The sequence below is a fragment of the Andrographis paniculata genome, unplaced genomic scaffold (assembly GCF_009805555.1).
Source record: "Andrographis paniculata isolate CXL003 unplaced genomic scaffold, ASM980555v1 Contig51END, whole genome shotgun sequence".
Taxonomy (NCBI): domain Eukaryota; kingdom Viridiplantae; phylum Streptophyta; class Magnoliopsida; order Lamiales; family Acanthaceae; genus Andrographis; species Andrographis paniculata.
The window spans coordinates 2,856,529-2,872,343 of NW_026137586.1; the positions used below are offsets into that span (position 1 = coordinate 2,856,529).

Sequence of the window (15,815 nt, forward strand, 5' to 3'; positions counted from 1 at the left end):
TTAATAACTAATTAATAAATGTATTAGTAAAAATAATTATAAATTAAAATTAAAATAACTAGAAAGTTTAATTAAATATAAAATTATAAATTATAAAATTTTAAATATGATTAAAATATATAATTATATTTAAAAAAATTAATGACAATTATGTGGACAGTAAAAAAAAAATGAATACTTTGTATTAGACGGATAAATAATAAACATCAAGCCCTGTGATGCACTATTATTGAATATATATATATATATATATTATAGATAAAAAGTATTTTGAGTTGAGATATATTTGCATCGTGAGGTATAAAATAATATTAACTGTGTTTTAGTCTTCGGAGTCTTCAAAGTGAAATTTTTTTTTTTGTACATTTAGACCTCTGGTGCCGGAGATGCCTACGTGGCTTGCCCGATGATACGTGTCCGCCAAGCGGATAATTTTTATTATTTTAAATTTAATCAATAATAACATGTAGAGTGCAGTGCACACTCGTTTCCATTTACAAACAAAATAGGGTAAATCACACATTGATAATCTTAACAAATTCAACATACTCATGTGAATAGAAAGTATATCCATACCATACAAATCTTGATGAAACCCAATTGAAATTCTATGATTTGCTTACAAATTTTAAAAAATTGCCCCTAACCATGGGGAAGTTGGTCACAATAACTCTAAGAAGTATTAAGATATTTAATGCCAAAAAGAATATCTAATACATAAAAGATATTTTATCTATGAAATAACTTCAATTGTACATAAAGTATGTGTGCCAAATTGCTATAATTACACAAAATCAAAACTTCAATGTCAGTGCTAAGGGCATATTTCTTACAAAATGAGTATGGATAAATATCACCTTCAAAAATAACAGTCAACAGACGATGTAAACACATTGAAATGGTACATGAAGAATAAAATCAAAACCCTTGGATATGTATGATGCATTCTGTTTTTGTCTAATCATTCAAGATGCCAAAACTATGCGCCATGTACAATGTGATCCGAACCTGATAAGCATTTCCTGCTGTTTGCGTGAGATAGTGCGCCGACACAACAAACAAGCTCATTCAGCATAAAAAAAGGATTTCCATGGAATCAACACTGACCTGAATTACAGAAGAAATGGCAGAACTCTAATATAAGTGTACTATTTTTAAGGTAAAAAGAACTCAGCCTAGTAAATACGCAATTTGGTAATAAAGACCTTTAGGAGAACATGGCAATTTGATCGTAAAGACCACTAATCCAACATGCCAATACCAAGCCATTATTTGCTCAAAAGTACAATCTCACCCAGTCATTTCAGAACAAACACGGAAATTATCTAGACCTCAAGTGTTTAAGCAAGTTTCAGATTCATAGCCATCGTACAACACTTAATGAATAACAAGCAGACTTACAGTTTTAACATGGGAGACAGGGAAAGGCCTCCTGTAGTCGGGGTTGTGAGTTCCATGAAGAATGCTGAATAAGATCAAGGGATGAATACTTGGGAGAAATCCCAATATCCTGTGGGTCAAGAGGTTACTCGCTGAGGGGGGAAAGTACAACAAGAATACAAATTCAGAAGCTCCTTGCTCTTCAAACAGAGAACAAATTGGCCTTTGTTCCTTTAGAATGAGATTGTGATAGAAGGCATCGAAGCAAGGTAGGAATGAAATCGTTAGATAAGATCATCAAAATCCTGTCCTAATATAGTGAATCAAAAGGGAGATTGGCACAAGGGGCAGGTTGACTTATGTGACGTTGAAAACCACTTGTAAAGACAGGCTGAATGAAATTTATGTTTGCAGGTCTTGCAAGCAAGACGAGGCAGGCTATGGTTGACTGAATGGATGACACTATAACAAATAGGGCAATCTTCAACTCCTTCGAATTCTCTGTCGAAACTGCTTTTCCATGACCTTATTGCTTCAGCCAAAGCTCCATTCTGTAGATTCAAACTCAAACTATCAGCATTGAAGTTCAAATTACATTTGTATAACTGAATCAAGTAATAAATAGTAAATGACAGAACACACCTATTGATTGATGAAAGAGTTTTCATTGAGTTAGGTTATAACAAGTGTATGTCAAACAATTGAAAGAAAACTCAATGCAAGGAATAAAAGCATGCAATGATTTGTGGGAATCAGCATAAACGACCTGAATACGAACAAATGCCATCAATGACATTAACCATTTCCTTTGCTTCACCTCACTGATGCCAAGGCTCTTGGTGGATTCTACGTCCACAAGCCTCAGAGGGTAAGAAGGGGGAAGGCGTATTACCAAATCCATTCCTGTCTCGTCTTTTGTATAGGTGGCCACTACCTCATTAGCTGATTTGCTCACAGAGATGGAAAAGTTATCATCAGCAAAACTAGCTTTCTTGATCTGCATTGATAAACAGACTCCAGTTACAAGGGGTTACAGGTGTTAGAAATAAAAATAAAAACACCAAGATTCTATCAAACTAATCCAAAACACTTCTATAGAATATAACTACTAGTCATCTTTAATCTAGAAATGGATAAAAGGATTTCAAACACTTCCCTCAAGTTAAATATAGGAGTTCAGCTTCAGCAAGGGGTGCAAAGCATAAGTTTGTTTCCATGAGACTGCAAGCTCAAGGTAAAAATACCTAACTAGCAGACAATATTTTTATTGTTCAACAGCTTTCCCCAAACACAAATTTTTTTTCTACTGTAACAAAAAGGTACCAGATCATATTCAAGGCTTGCAGCACATGGAAACCTTAGAACTGAACATGCAGTAGCCCAAGATAAACAAACTAATACCCTCGGTTACAGGGACAATTCATTACCAGTTCTTTAACAAAGGGCAGTAAACCAAATTCAGCATATAGTTAAGCTTATTAAGAGGAACAGGCACTAGTTAAGAACTGGCGAGGAAAGCTAAGTATTTAATTCAGTCGGTATCATATCAAGATAGTAAATTCACGAATTACACCTGAATAATCAAATTGAAATTCCCAATTCATGGTGATAACAAAGACCTATCAATAGATAGAACAATTAAGTCCTCATCTTTATTGAAAGATAAATACTCCCATCTATAATTGTTATAGTAGTTCATTAGACATTTGCACTCAGCATCTACTCAAATAAATTAAAACACAAACTCAATCTATGTGGACAATCAAGCTTTTGAAAATAATAATAATAAAGTAAAAGCAATAATTGTGAATCACATCTTTCGCACCTGTGATAATTCATTTGATATCAATACTGGGCTGCACCATGCTTTTGTGAAAGATTCAATGGCAGACAATGCAGAACGGTCCCGAACATCACTAAACCACCCTCGAACATAGGCAGGAAGGCTGTAAAGCATTAGTCCTAGTACTGCACCGGAAAGTGAAGCCAGTTTCTCAGGTCCGACAGGCCAAAGCACCTCAACTGAAAACAACAATGACCTGGTTGTGATAGCTCGAGTTGCAGCATTTCCTGCTGCTGCCACTTCAGAAGGAAGTTCCATATCTTTCTTTCTTGAGCTGGTGCCCATGTAATGCTCCAAGGGAATATGTTGGAATAGACAATCCAGTATTATGGAATCAGCAGAATCTTGCACATACTGAGTGATTCTCTCCCTTTCTTTGGATGACGAAGGCAATGATACTGTATGAGATAACAGCAAAGACCAAGCAACTAGCAGGTTCACCTGTGAATTCAATATAGCAAAAAAGAAGGATGGTCAGCAGATAAGGTACTATTCTGTAAAATCTATCCAACATAGATGTCCATGTACAATCTAATCCAAGCAAAAAGTGCTATTGCCAATATAAAATATAACCCACCCTTTCATGTGCCACCAAATCCATTTCAAGAACATTAAGAGGTACTTTTTCAAGTTTGTGAGAAATTTCTTCCCTCAGTTTAAACTTTTCTGCTGACGATGTATCAAAAGAATCTGAATTATTGGAAGAACTATGATCCAACATTCCATCATTGTCACATGAAAAAGCACTTTGCGCAACAGGGTCTGTGGATAGTAGAGCAAAAGCTGCCAGCTGCAGTAGTGAAAGTGGTTTGCAAGAAAAGAGTAATGTAAAAAGAGAACTGACAGCTCCTTTACTTAGCCCCCAAATCTCAATTGACTTCATAGCTTTGTCTCTTGCATGTAAACTTGACAGAACAACGCATGAACCAACCAACTCCCAGAACTCATGATGATTTAACCTTGACGATGCAATAATCGATGAAGCTTCATGACAACATGAACTTGCTATTGCTTCTGCAACAGCAGTACAAAAAAACAAACGCAGGATACCTTCGAAAATACGATCTGAGATGATTACCCACTTCTCATTTCCAAGAGAATTTAAATTTTCAGCATGTTCCTTAGCCTGGAATCCAAGGGAACAAAACAAGGAGAATCCAATGAGACCATTTCTGGCAAGTTCCATGTTAAAAGGATCACTCAACTCAATAATATCCCTAAGTTTACTTAATGATACATTAACATCATCCGGCTCATTCTTCAAAGTATCATTGACATTTTCGACAAACTCTTCCATCATAACAACTGCTGCTTCAATCCAAAACCTTAGTTGATGCAAGACAAACTTCCAATCATCATCATCAAATTCTTCCCAGCAATAAGCAATTGAAATAACTGACAATTCTGATAACAGTTTCTGCACCACTGGAAGCTTATTCACTATTGCTGATGAAGCTTGCCTCTGTTTCCGAAGTAGCTCATACAGAGTGGTTCTCTCTGTAGGAGAGATAAACCTCTCTGGTTTTATATCTTGCATTGATTTTGAAACTTCTAAAGGGAAACAGGATACAACCAAGTTAAGCCAGTCCTCCATATCTGCAACAAGTAAGATATTTAAAATAAATAAAAAAACAGTAATGCAAAAGCAACTGAAGAATATGTTCATAACACAGTGATTGCTCCTTTCTGTATTTCAATAATAAAGATATTTGAACTATTAATATTGAGAACCAAGAATATATTATATATTTACTCTGCATGCACACTTTATTCACAGCATACAGATCTAGTAGTAAATACCTTCTCCAGTTTGCCATGTATTCAGTGGAGGAAAAGATAGTGCTTTCTTAAGCCAGTCCAGTGTAGCATGATGCAATTCACTTTGGCTATAAGTATCACATTGATCATTTGTGCAGTCACCAAATCCAGTGCTCAAGGGTCTGACAAGGACATTCATGATGCACGGAAGAACACTCAAACAATTTGAGTTTGCAGTATCACCGATATATAGTTTGTCTAGAAGCAATATAAAGAGCGAGTTAGCTTCCTCACTTCCCCATACATTTTCTTGAAAAATAGCAGACAGTAAACAAGTGAGAGCTCTCAGAAAGGGTGATTCGATAGCATCTAACTCATCAAGTGTAGCATGCCACAGGAAATTTAATCCAGCATTAGCTCCACGGACAAGAGCACCATCAAGCAAAATGTTCAATATGGAATTTAAAAAGGCAGCATCTCCTTTCTTTACATAGCTAAGGAAAGAAGGTAAAAAAGAGTGCAATACGTCGCCACCAAGCCATTTCCATGTGCACATTATTTCAGCAGCAAGCCAAGGACGAGAATAATGAATTTGGCTGATTGTCAAGTTCATTAAAGGATTATCTCCAGAAGCTGATTCAGGCTTAATAACACCAGCCACTACACGATCAAATCCAATTTTAGATATAAGTTTGTTGATTAAAGCAACAAACTTGGTGTTATTTGGTCCCTGAATATCATACTAGACATTGTTAGCTTCCATAACATATTATTTGCTCTCTTGGAAAATTAAAAAGCATTACCACATGCACATGATGAAGGTATGATGCATTTTCAATAATACAACATATATTCCATATAGATTTCCAAATGATTGACTAGCTACACAATTTCCTGTAATTCATTTATTTTAACATCAACTTGGATATAAATGATCAAGAAAAAGGGAGTATAGGTTTCACATGTAAGAACTAATAAAACAAATAGTAAAGTACTCTGTGTAAACTAATTAAACCCACATAGATTATGTGTTAACAAATATTCTATGTTTCTACAAGAAATAGCTATATCGTACTGTACTCATCAATATTCACCAGCAGTACTTGAACCAGAGACCTCTTAAACCTCAAAGACATGCATAAACTATAAACAATACAAACATATATTAAATTTGTGCAAACCTCCTGTTCATACAAGTGTCCATTTAAACTGTCATACAACAAACAAATGACACATGCTCCATTGACAAACCTCAAACATTTTTTCTGGCATATATACTTCGAAATTCCCACTTCTTAAAATTCTTATGCTTAATATTTGAAATATTTTCCTATAAAGTATAACTTAATAATATTTAACAATCTTTTCAAAAGTACACAATTGTACAATGACTTCACCCGAGGCCCAACCTTTCAATAATTCTTTTGCAACCAAACTCTTTGTTCTTTCAAATATCACATAACAGGCAATCCTGTGAAGGAGACGAACATAAAGTTATTGATTACGTAGTCTTTTAAATCATAATTACAACAGGTTTGCAAAAGATAACGACATGACGGTATCCTAGAGTCATTTTGCATGTCATCATGCTCTTACCAAATAAGTCGGCCATTCATGCTTCTGGTAGCTTCCAATGCAATCAACAAATAAGAAAATGAACACTAAATATCCCAGAATTGAGCAAATTAACTTTTAACAATTATATCACTTTCAGCAAAGCTCATACTATCTATTATAATCCAGTATAAGCCATGAAGTTTAACACCAAATAATGATGATCGTAATTCCTATGAAGTAAATATAAGTATACAGAACTAAAACAGAGAGCACATGAAAGGAAAACAAGAACAGAAAGATGAATTTCAAAACAGCTGTTCCAATAAAAAACATAAAACTTCAGTTTGGCGCTTTCCTTTTCATTTTAATAACTTTAAATAATTATATAAGATTAGAAGAGAACAGAAATTCCTCAAGAAACACTCACGTGGAGAGAGATATTTTCCAATCTGGCACCCATCATTTCAGGTGGGATGCACAAAGGCCACGACTCAGTCCTGCTAAGGAATTGATCCATTAATTGCTGTTCCTCCTCTTGATCTTGACAGAAAAGTTCAAGCACATCTATTGTCCATTGGCAACAAGCTGATATCAAGTTTTCCAAATCAAATCTATCATCCTCGCATGCAATGCATTTTACAGACTGAACTAAAGTAATCCTTAAACTCCTTCGGATGTTTGTGCCAAAACATTTCAAGAACTGCTCAGAGAGTTTGCAGTGGAAAGCATGAACAGCTTTAAAAAAGGTAACCCTAGCCTCAAGTTGCCTCATCTGCTCATTATTAAGCCCATCCTTCAAAAAATTCATACAATTGAATTCCCAATCAATTATAATTACTGCTGATAATATGCCTTGAATCAATTCATTTTCAGCTTCAATAGTATGCAGGCAAAAGGTGCTGCCATTGAGAATGTCTATAGCAAAATGAGCACCATCCTGTATATTATTAGAGGATTCGAACCTCTTACTAGAATAACTTTCGCCCCTAGCAAATAAAGCAACTTTATCTTGAACCCAAGCAAATGTGGAACATGCAAAGATGGACATGAGCCTCCTAAGAAGTTCCTCAAATATCAGAACAATTGTTTTCTCTGATAGGAAGGAAATTTTATCATCTTCAGATCTTCCACCAAGGAGAGCACTGTCAGACAAGATAAGAGCGTAGATTAAAGATAATCATATTAGACAATCTTTATGTCTACTACATAAATATTATTTAATCATCCACAGTAAACATGTAGAAGCACAGGAAGCACAAAGTATCCTCATGATTGAATAATACAAGGCTAAGTAAACATTGTCTGCAAATTGATCCAGAATATTCACTTTACAAATAACGGTCTATCAAACCAATTTTATTATCCAAGATACAAACCAAAAAATAAGGAGAGATAAAATGAAATGATTCATTAAGTCGGCCCATCATTTTAGGGGCCAATTCCTAAAATTATCATTAACCCCAAACATAAAACAAAATCATAGATGGCAATACATGGTTTATAAGTGACAACAACAATATCATTGCATAACATAAGGAGAGATAAAATGAAATGATTCGTCAAGTCAGTCCATTATTTGGGCGCCAATGGCTAATTTCCAAAACCCACCCACCCAGCCCCCAAGACAAAAGGGGGGGGGGGGGGTGTAATATCCCATAATTCAATATGGGGTGTTTAAATGATAACAGTAATGTCATTGCACGTAGAAAAAGTTGAAATAATAATAATAAAGATAATAAAAAGAAAAAGACCAGAGAAGTACAGTATCATCAATGAAGATCCTTGATGAAGAACAAAGAAAAGGTATTTAAAACCTCCTGATCATGATTGGGAAGACCCATAGCCTAAAGCCTTACAAATTTGTGGATATACAAAGCTAAAGTATCTATAGAAAAATGCCTAATCAATGTAGCATTCTTTTTGCCCGGAACTTATATTATACAAAGCAATGATATCACAATAAGAAATTAATACATTGTGAAAAAGGTTTTGCGGGAAAGTTCATTCTTATAATATTTCTGTACCGACTACCGAGTCAGACAAACATTTTTAGAAGAAAAGCCATAATACAGCATTTCAATACATAAACTAGCACTTATCAGAAAAAAACTCATGCTTGTTCCCTCTCTTACTATCTCCATCATCCAATTTTGTGTTCATTTTACAAAGGAAATGATCACAGAATTGGATGACATATGGAGTAAGTTATTTACTAAAACATCCAGCAAAATATTTTTCATGATTTGGGGTAAAAACATGATATGGGCTTAACTGAAGACAGTACAAGAATGGTTGAATTCCTAGCATAAATGGTAAACATAGCCCTAGCACGAACTTGGAACATATATGTTTGCTAAAAACATGCAGCATTCCAGCTACAAGTAAAAATGTTTTCTCCACAATCAATAGCAGAGAGCATCAGAAAGTCTGCTAAAAAAAAGAAAAAAAAAATTATAATAATAATTGTGGCCCATTCTTGACAAAGGCTGCTTTAATAGGCCATAATGGTATAATTGTTAATATAAACATGAACCACTTCCCACCTTTACCATAAATTCCAGCAATGCTTCCTTCTACCCCCTTTACAAAATGGCGTTACAGTAATATTTTTCTAATGCACAATGCCATTTTTACATTTGTTATCAGAACAGAAGCATTAAGCACTTCCACATAAACCTCCAATCATAAACCGGCAGAAAAATAGATACATTTAACCCATGAATGCAACGTAACAAAGAACGTAAACATGTTACATGAAGCTTGCATAAAAAAATTCCATGCATACCATAATAATTGGGTATCAGGTTCTCCAAATCGAGGAAAGACTTGCACAACATGTGCAGAAACCAAGTCTAAAAGCTCATGATGCCAGTCGTATTTACATGAACCAAACTGATGAATGCTCTTCCAAGTCATTTCCCTGACCTTCTCCATCAAAGTAGCCAAGATGAAAATTTTGTTTCTATCCATGTTCTTGGGATCAAAGCTAACCTTTTCTCGATTCACTAGGTATCTAATAATTGCATCCCACTGTTCTGGGAAGCACTGATCATCGAGTAAAGCCAGCAAGAGATCCAGTCTAGCAGTCATTGAGGCAATACAATGTCTCAAGCACAAGGGGATGATCACTTCATTGAAGGATTTCAAGAATTGTTCCGTCCCTGAATCAATACTCATAAGTTCTTGCATTATTTTGCGAGCTCCAAATGTTGCAACAGAAACAACAATAACCCTTACTGCATCTGGTGAGTCCTGGTTTGAGAAGTCAATAGAGAAGATAGCATTAGTTGTATAAAGAAAAAAAGAAGACTAACACAACTGAATATGAGAACAATAGAAGAGAAACTTTTGTGTGTCCATGTGCTCAACTGACAATTAATGAACCTTCTAATCTTTGAGACTATTTCCAGTCTAATCTCACCAATGAAATAAGATAAAAAAGAAATGCAAAACTGCTCATGCTGTTCTATATATATGATTTCCCATGACTCCCTTTTTAGACAAGAAATAATAGAAAATTCAATCAATAAAAGGACAGAGATATTAAACCCAATTTGCAGGCTAATATTAGATGGAGTTCTATGACTTAATAGGCTACTAGAATTACAAAAAAGAAAAAAGAAACAGTAAGAGAGAAAGAGTGCTTGGATGTCTTACTAGTGTTTCAATTAATGGGAAGGACTTCTTTAATGTGGGCCCCATCAAGTTAAGTAAAGGCCATGTCTCTCCTTTCAGCAGAGCATGCTTGTCCAGCAAAGAAAGAAATCTGACCACCCACTGCACATTTTGAGAATGTTCTGTTTGCTGAAACAAATCCAAATAATCTGTTTTAAATTTCATAGAGAAAACCAAAAACAGGTCATAGTTTAGTTGATGAATCCCAGAAAGTATTCTTATGATGCATTTCCCAAGATTTCTGTAATCCACTGAATGCTTAGTGATTGCTGTTTCACTTGGTTCCTCAAGAGTAGGTTCGATGATCTTCTTTGATTGACCAAAAGCATGAAATGAAAAGGTATCTTCGTATTTTGAGCTGGCAGACAATATAAACTCAGGCCACAGAAGCCTTATTAGTATTTTATCAACAAGGCTACGCTGGGAGTCGTAGATGGTATCTTCATCACAATATCTGATGGCAAGGGAGCAGAAATACATGTTAAATCTTTGAGTGTGACTAGAAAAAGAAATTACGCAACTGCATATACATATGTAAAGATTGCCCTAAAAGACCAATATAAGTAATACAATAATTGAGCACAAACCTGGACACATTAGCCAAGCACCAGATGAAACACTCTTCTATTGCACAGAAAAATGCTAACTGGTCAGCATGTGAAGAGTAAGAAAACTTTCTCCCTTCCCAAAGGCTTTCAAAAAACTCCAAAAATATCTCCCCAGAGATAACTTTCGAGGGCATTGTTTCTAAAAATAAAACTAAAGCTGGATATGACAACTGCTGAGATCCAAAACATCCATTCCTAAGAAAATTCCATAACCGACCTAGAACGGTTTTATGCAAATTCACCATAGTCCAACTGTCTGGAAATCTTTTTGAAAAAAGTAACAAAGTTTCCCACATGGATGAATGGCATCCTGGATTCTTTTCCTGGAATGATCCCAGTATTGCAACAGCAAGCTCTTTCATATCTCCCTTACTGATAACATGTGGAATGTTTTTAACAAAGCTTCCCACTACCGAATACGCAGCAGAGCGAATAGCTACGCTTTGAGACTTCAGAAAATTAATAAAATATTTGTGGGTGGAAAGTAATTTCTCTGCAGTAGAAACAGCAGCAGTCCGGGCTTTCACAGCATGCTTGGAATCATCAGATACATTTTCAGAACCAGACCTTTCAGAACGCAGGGAAAAGAAGGCATCAAGAATTGCTGCTAGTGCACGTAAAGATGAAGAAATCACCTGGCAGCCAATAATGTTTAGAATCACCACTATGATACAATGGAATATTACAGTAATAAGAAGTTAAAGGTTGGCAAACCAACTATTTGAAAAAAATAAATAAATAGAAGTAACAAAGGTAAGTTGATATCATCATCACTGTGGATAGAGCGACGCAAAATACGTGGGAGTAACATGCTTTAAGTTTGTAGAATTTTATAGGGCAATAATAATGAAAGTAATAGCATTAATCTTTGTGAGGATTGTTCTAGATACAGTAAAAGCACCATAAATTATCTAAAAACTACATTGTCATCTTGATATATGCAACTCATGATGTCAGTGTCTTTCTTGGTAAAAAATAATCTCAACCAAAAGACAGGAACAAAATTCAGCTTTATGGGATGTATTATTTTTATATGGGGCCATCATTTACAACCCACCCAAAAAGGTGCTCTGGCACGCTGCACCCCATCCCTCACAAAAAGGTTCATGGCCTCACCTTTTATCACTATCCTGGTAGCAAAACTACTGCAGAACACACAAGGGCATATTAAGATACTAAAGGAAAATTGATACCAGTTTGGAATTCATTTATATGGAGGTCACATAATAAAACATAGTAGTAGAAAACATATTGCTTCTGAGAAACAGTAGGGAGGTCAAAATAAAGGTTCCTTTGGCAACTAATGAAATATACATTGCAGGGAGTAATTATTTTAACTATGTGAAAAGGATCGATATCATCACCTGTTGATGCATTTCTTCCAATTCATCACTTGCAGTTGCTTTATCTGACAAACTTTGTGGAGTTAGTTTTAAATTTTCTTCTATGTATGTAAATATTTCGATTGCATATATCATCAGCGCATCCACTCTTCTCTCTTTGGCTGGGAAGGCACTCTGCAGTATGATGCAAGGACAAAAGTTGTTCATATATTCATTTGATTGACACACAGAATCAAAAGAATGGGAACAAAGGATATCCAGCTAAAATTTGTAAAACTTGAGTAAATGGCCATAATCAAGTGAGCTACGGGAAATTTCATTGAAAAGGGAAGCTATCTGAAAATATCTTGCATATAGTGACTAGGGCACTACTTCAATTTTGTTATTCAGCTGATACATTGTTTCTTTAGTTTTTCTTCATGCACTTCGCTGTAGGGTGCTGCTGTAAATTTCCTCAAGCCACAGTAGCCGGCATTGACTCATGTTATCAAGGAACAAACTGTAGGAAGTGAAGATATGAAGGTGTTTGTTTGAAAGATTATAACAAACTTCTACTATTCATAAAAAATTCCCCCCCAAAAAACATAAAATCAAACACCTACTTTTTATTTTCTATATTATACTAAAAATCAATTTTACATTTAAAACATCACACCAATACCTATTTATATCACATCATTCTAATATTCCAATTCAATATTTTTACTATTCAAATCCAAACCTCCAAACAAACACACCCCAAGGTTCTTTGGATTTCTTTTTTCTTTTTTTTTTTTTTTTTTGCAATTAATCCTTTACAACGTAAATTAATCTTCTGGTGCTTAAAATCCCAAGCTTAAAGGAGTGAGGATAAAACCAAAAATTTCACCATTTTCAGCATGACATCTATTTAAAAGTGACAAGCACCAAAACTACTATAGATGAAAAGGGGGTCATTAGTAAGATCTAACAAAAACAAACCTGAAATGATCGCTTAGCAGCTTGAGAAACTTCGTATACTGAATCAAATTGTGAAAACCACCATGGTCCCATTAGCAATTTCATATGTGGTGCCAGTTCTCTTCTGAAAACAGAAATATAAAAGATATACATCATATTTGGACCAGAAGGATGGCATTGAAAACTCAATAGCTTGCATGTGGTCATGAAAAAGCATATTAGATATAACTCGATGCAAAATTCAGCCTAGCTTTTTGATCAAACTTAGAATGTTAAATTTTGAAATACATACCCTGCACTTCTTTTTCTATGTTATATTGTTTATGTATATAGTAACCAATCTCCTGTCTCTATAATATAGGCGAGAACCATTAACATTACTAAATTTATAACATACTTGAAACACTCAAATGTAAATAGCATTTGGCCCATGTGGAGTGTATAAAAGCTAACTAACAAGAACTGAACAAAATCTTGGATATTGAAATTTGAACTATTGCACTGTCAAAATTGAAATTAAATTACTAACTACATTGCATTCATGGTTAAAAAGAACATTTTGCAACTATCTACAGGTTTTACGATCAGCCACTTCACAAGGATCAACCAGACTAAAGTAACAATTAAAAACAAACCCAATAGCAGTGACAATGTTAGTCATGGTATCATGAGTTGCCCGTCGAACTTCCCTGTTGTAGTCCAGCAGTAGCTTCTTGTACTCAAATGCCTATGTCAAAAAAAAAAAAAAACTATGAACAACCCTAAAGCAAAGTACAGGAATTGTAGAAAAATTTCAACAAGTTAATTAACTGAAACTAAAAAATTTGACATAACTATACCCATTGAGGAATGATTATTGTTACTTCTTTTGCAGGTTTTTGCTTAATAAGTTGAGAAAGTGATGTCAGAGCCTTAAGCTGCAAAACAAACAACAGTTAGCAAGCATGTTCTACATTGTAGCAGCTAGTTTTCTATATCACATAAACATTTAAAACAAAATTTGAAGTAGATAATGTTAATTAATTCACTGGAAAATGTGAAATTCTTTACTTCAATGTACAAATATAAAACCCGCGGTTAACATTATCTCAGATAAAAACACACACGCATAAACACGCAAAAATTTTAATAAATACTTAGGACTCCATATAAAACTCATAAGGCATAGCTGTTCTCTTCAAGAACTTCCATTCATGTATATGTTACCTTACAATAAGGTTGTGTAATCTTAATTTTTTCTGTTGACACTAAACCCTAAGATATTGCATAATCTTAGAATACCCAGAATCAACATAATATACAAAGGTCTCCACTAACTCAATCCAATCAAAATCCAAAATTCAAAAACTGAAATATCATTAGCAAATCTAAAAAAAAAAAAAAAAATGCATTGAATTACTTACCTTGGTTATGGGATCTTTCCGCGAAAGCCGCTTCAAGTGCAGTGCCACTTCACCATCAATTTCCTGCTCGAAAAATCATCAAGTGAGCTAACTCATCACAGACGAAAACCTCGAGGACGCAACATATTCAGCATCTTTTCCATTCGAAACAGGAATAAAACTAACCAAAAAAGGAGAGGCCTCCGGAGTAGAAGGCAGCGAAGAATCCACGCGTGAACTCCCAATATAACCTCCGAAACCCACCGCGGTGGCACCCGACGGCAACAGTGAAGCAGCCATACTGCAATTGTTTTTCGTTATATACTATTCTATGCCCGCAATTGAAGTAAGCAAAGAAAATTGAAACGAAGGAACAACCTACTGCTTGAAGGGCGAGACTTGGCTCTCGCAGCTTCTCCTTTCCCTCTCCCCATGATTTTTGTTCTTGAATATTCCTTCTCTCGAATCAATCGGCCAGAAGTTCAAATGATTAGTGAAATCGAGATTTCTTCCAGCAGATATTTGGAATAAATAAGAAATTTCGAAGCTTGATGAACTCTGATTAGGTTCTCGCTGTTGGGTCGCCCACGGAACGCCGGAGTTTGGGCAGGCAGACAATATATATATACAGACACTCGTATGTATCCCCCGACTGACAAAATTTTTACTGGCCTTTTTTTAATAGTATTAACATTGGGCTTTTATTTCATTTTTTTTTAAAAAAACAATATCAAATGAAATATCTCTTTGTTATTTTTTATTTTATATTAAAAAATTAATTTTAGATTCGAAATATCAGAATCAATATTTATTTATATTTAGTAACATTATTCAAATTTAAAATTTTTATTATTCAAAATTCAACTCAAAATTATTTTGAATTTGAATAGTTGTATGATGTGACATAAATAAGTATATATTTGATGTTTTGGATGTCAAATTAATTTTTAGTATAATATAAAAAATTGAAAAATAGGTCTTTAATTTGATGATTTTTTTAAGAAAAAATTGGATAAATAATGTATTTGTGGAGAATCCCCAAACAAACACACCCTATAATGGATTTAGAAATTTTATATATAGAATATGCGAAGAGTTTAATTGATTTTGTTTATTTATTTATATGGATTTTAATTTTTTTTTTTTATGATGTAGAACCCGCAGCCATAAATTTTGATATATTTTACTGGATTATATATTGATTTACGTAGATTTTACGAGAGTTTATAAATTTATGGACTAAATATTTTTTATTAATTTATATAATTTCATAATATAGGAAGTCTATCTGTATATATATATATAAAAATTTTAAAATATTTAACAAAAA

At 34.3% G+C, this 15,815-nt stretch overlaps 1 protein-coding gene across 3 annotated transcripts; it reads right to left on the reverse strand.

Annotated features, from left to right (window-relative positions):
- Positions 1 to 711: 711 nt before the first annotated feature.
- Positions 712 to 15,124, reverse strand: LOC127253629 (E3 ubiquitin-protein ligase listerin). Of its 3 annotated transcripts, none has more exons than XM_051278293.1 (17): positions 14,864 to 15,124; positions 14,672 to 14,786; positions 14,507 to 14,569; positions 13,943 to 14,020; positions 13,739 to 13,830; positions 13,125 to 13,224; positions 12,186 to 12,338; positions 10,801 to 11,456; positions 10,196 to 10,667; positions 9,324 to 9,790; positions 6,966 to 7,680; positions 5,024 to 5,711; positions 3,801 to 4,819; positions 3,206 to 3,664; positions 2,147 to 2,377; positions 1,402 to 1,931; positions 712 to 1,107 (listed from the first exon to the last, which is right to left on the reverse strand). In XM_051278293.1, exons 1-16 carry the CDS (start codon positions 14,917 to 14,919, stop codon positions 1,704 to 1,706), a joined length of 5,592 nt encoding a protein of 1,863 aa, XP_051134250.1. In that variant the 5' UTR covers positions 14,920 to 15,124; the 3' UTR covers positions 712 to 1,107; positions 1,402 to 1,703. The 3 variants fall into 3 exon arrangements, with proteins under 3 accessions (XP_051134250.1, XP_051134248.1, XP_051134251.1); XM_051278291.1 differs by having other exon boundaries at positions 13,125 to 13,227; XM_051278294.1 differs by lacking the exons at positions 14,507 to 14,569; positions 14,672 to 14,786; positions 14,864 to 15,124 and having other exon boundaries at positions 13,125 to 13,227; positions 13,938 to 14,020.
- Between the last annotated feature and the right edge of the window lie 691 nt (positions 15,125 to 15,815).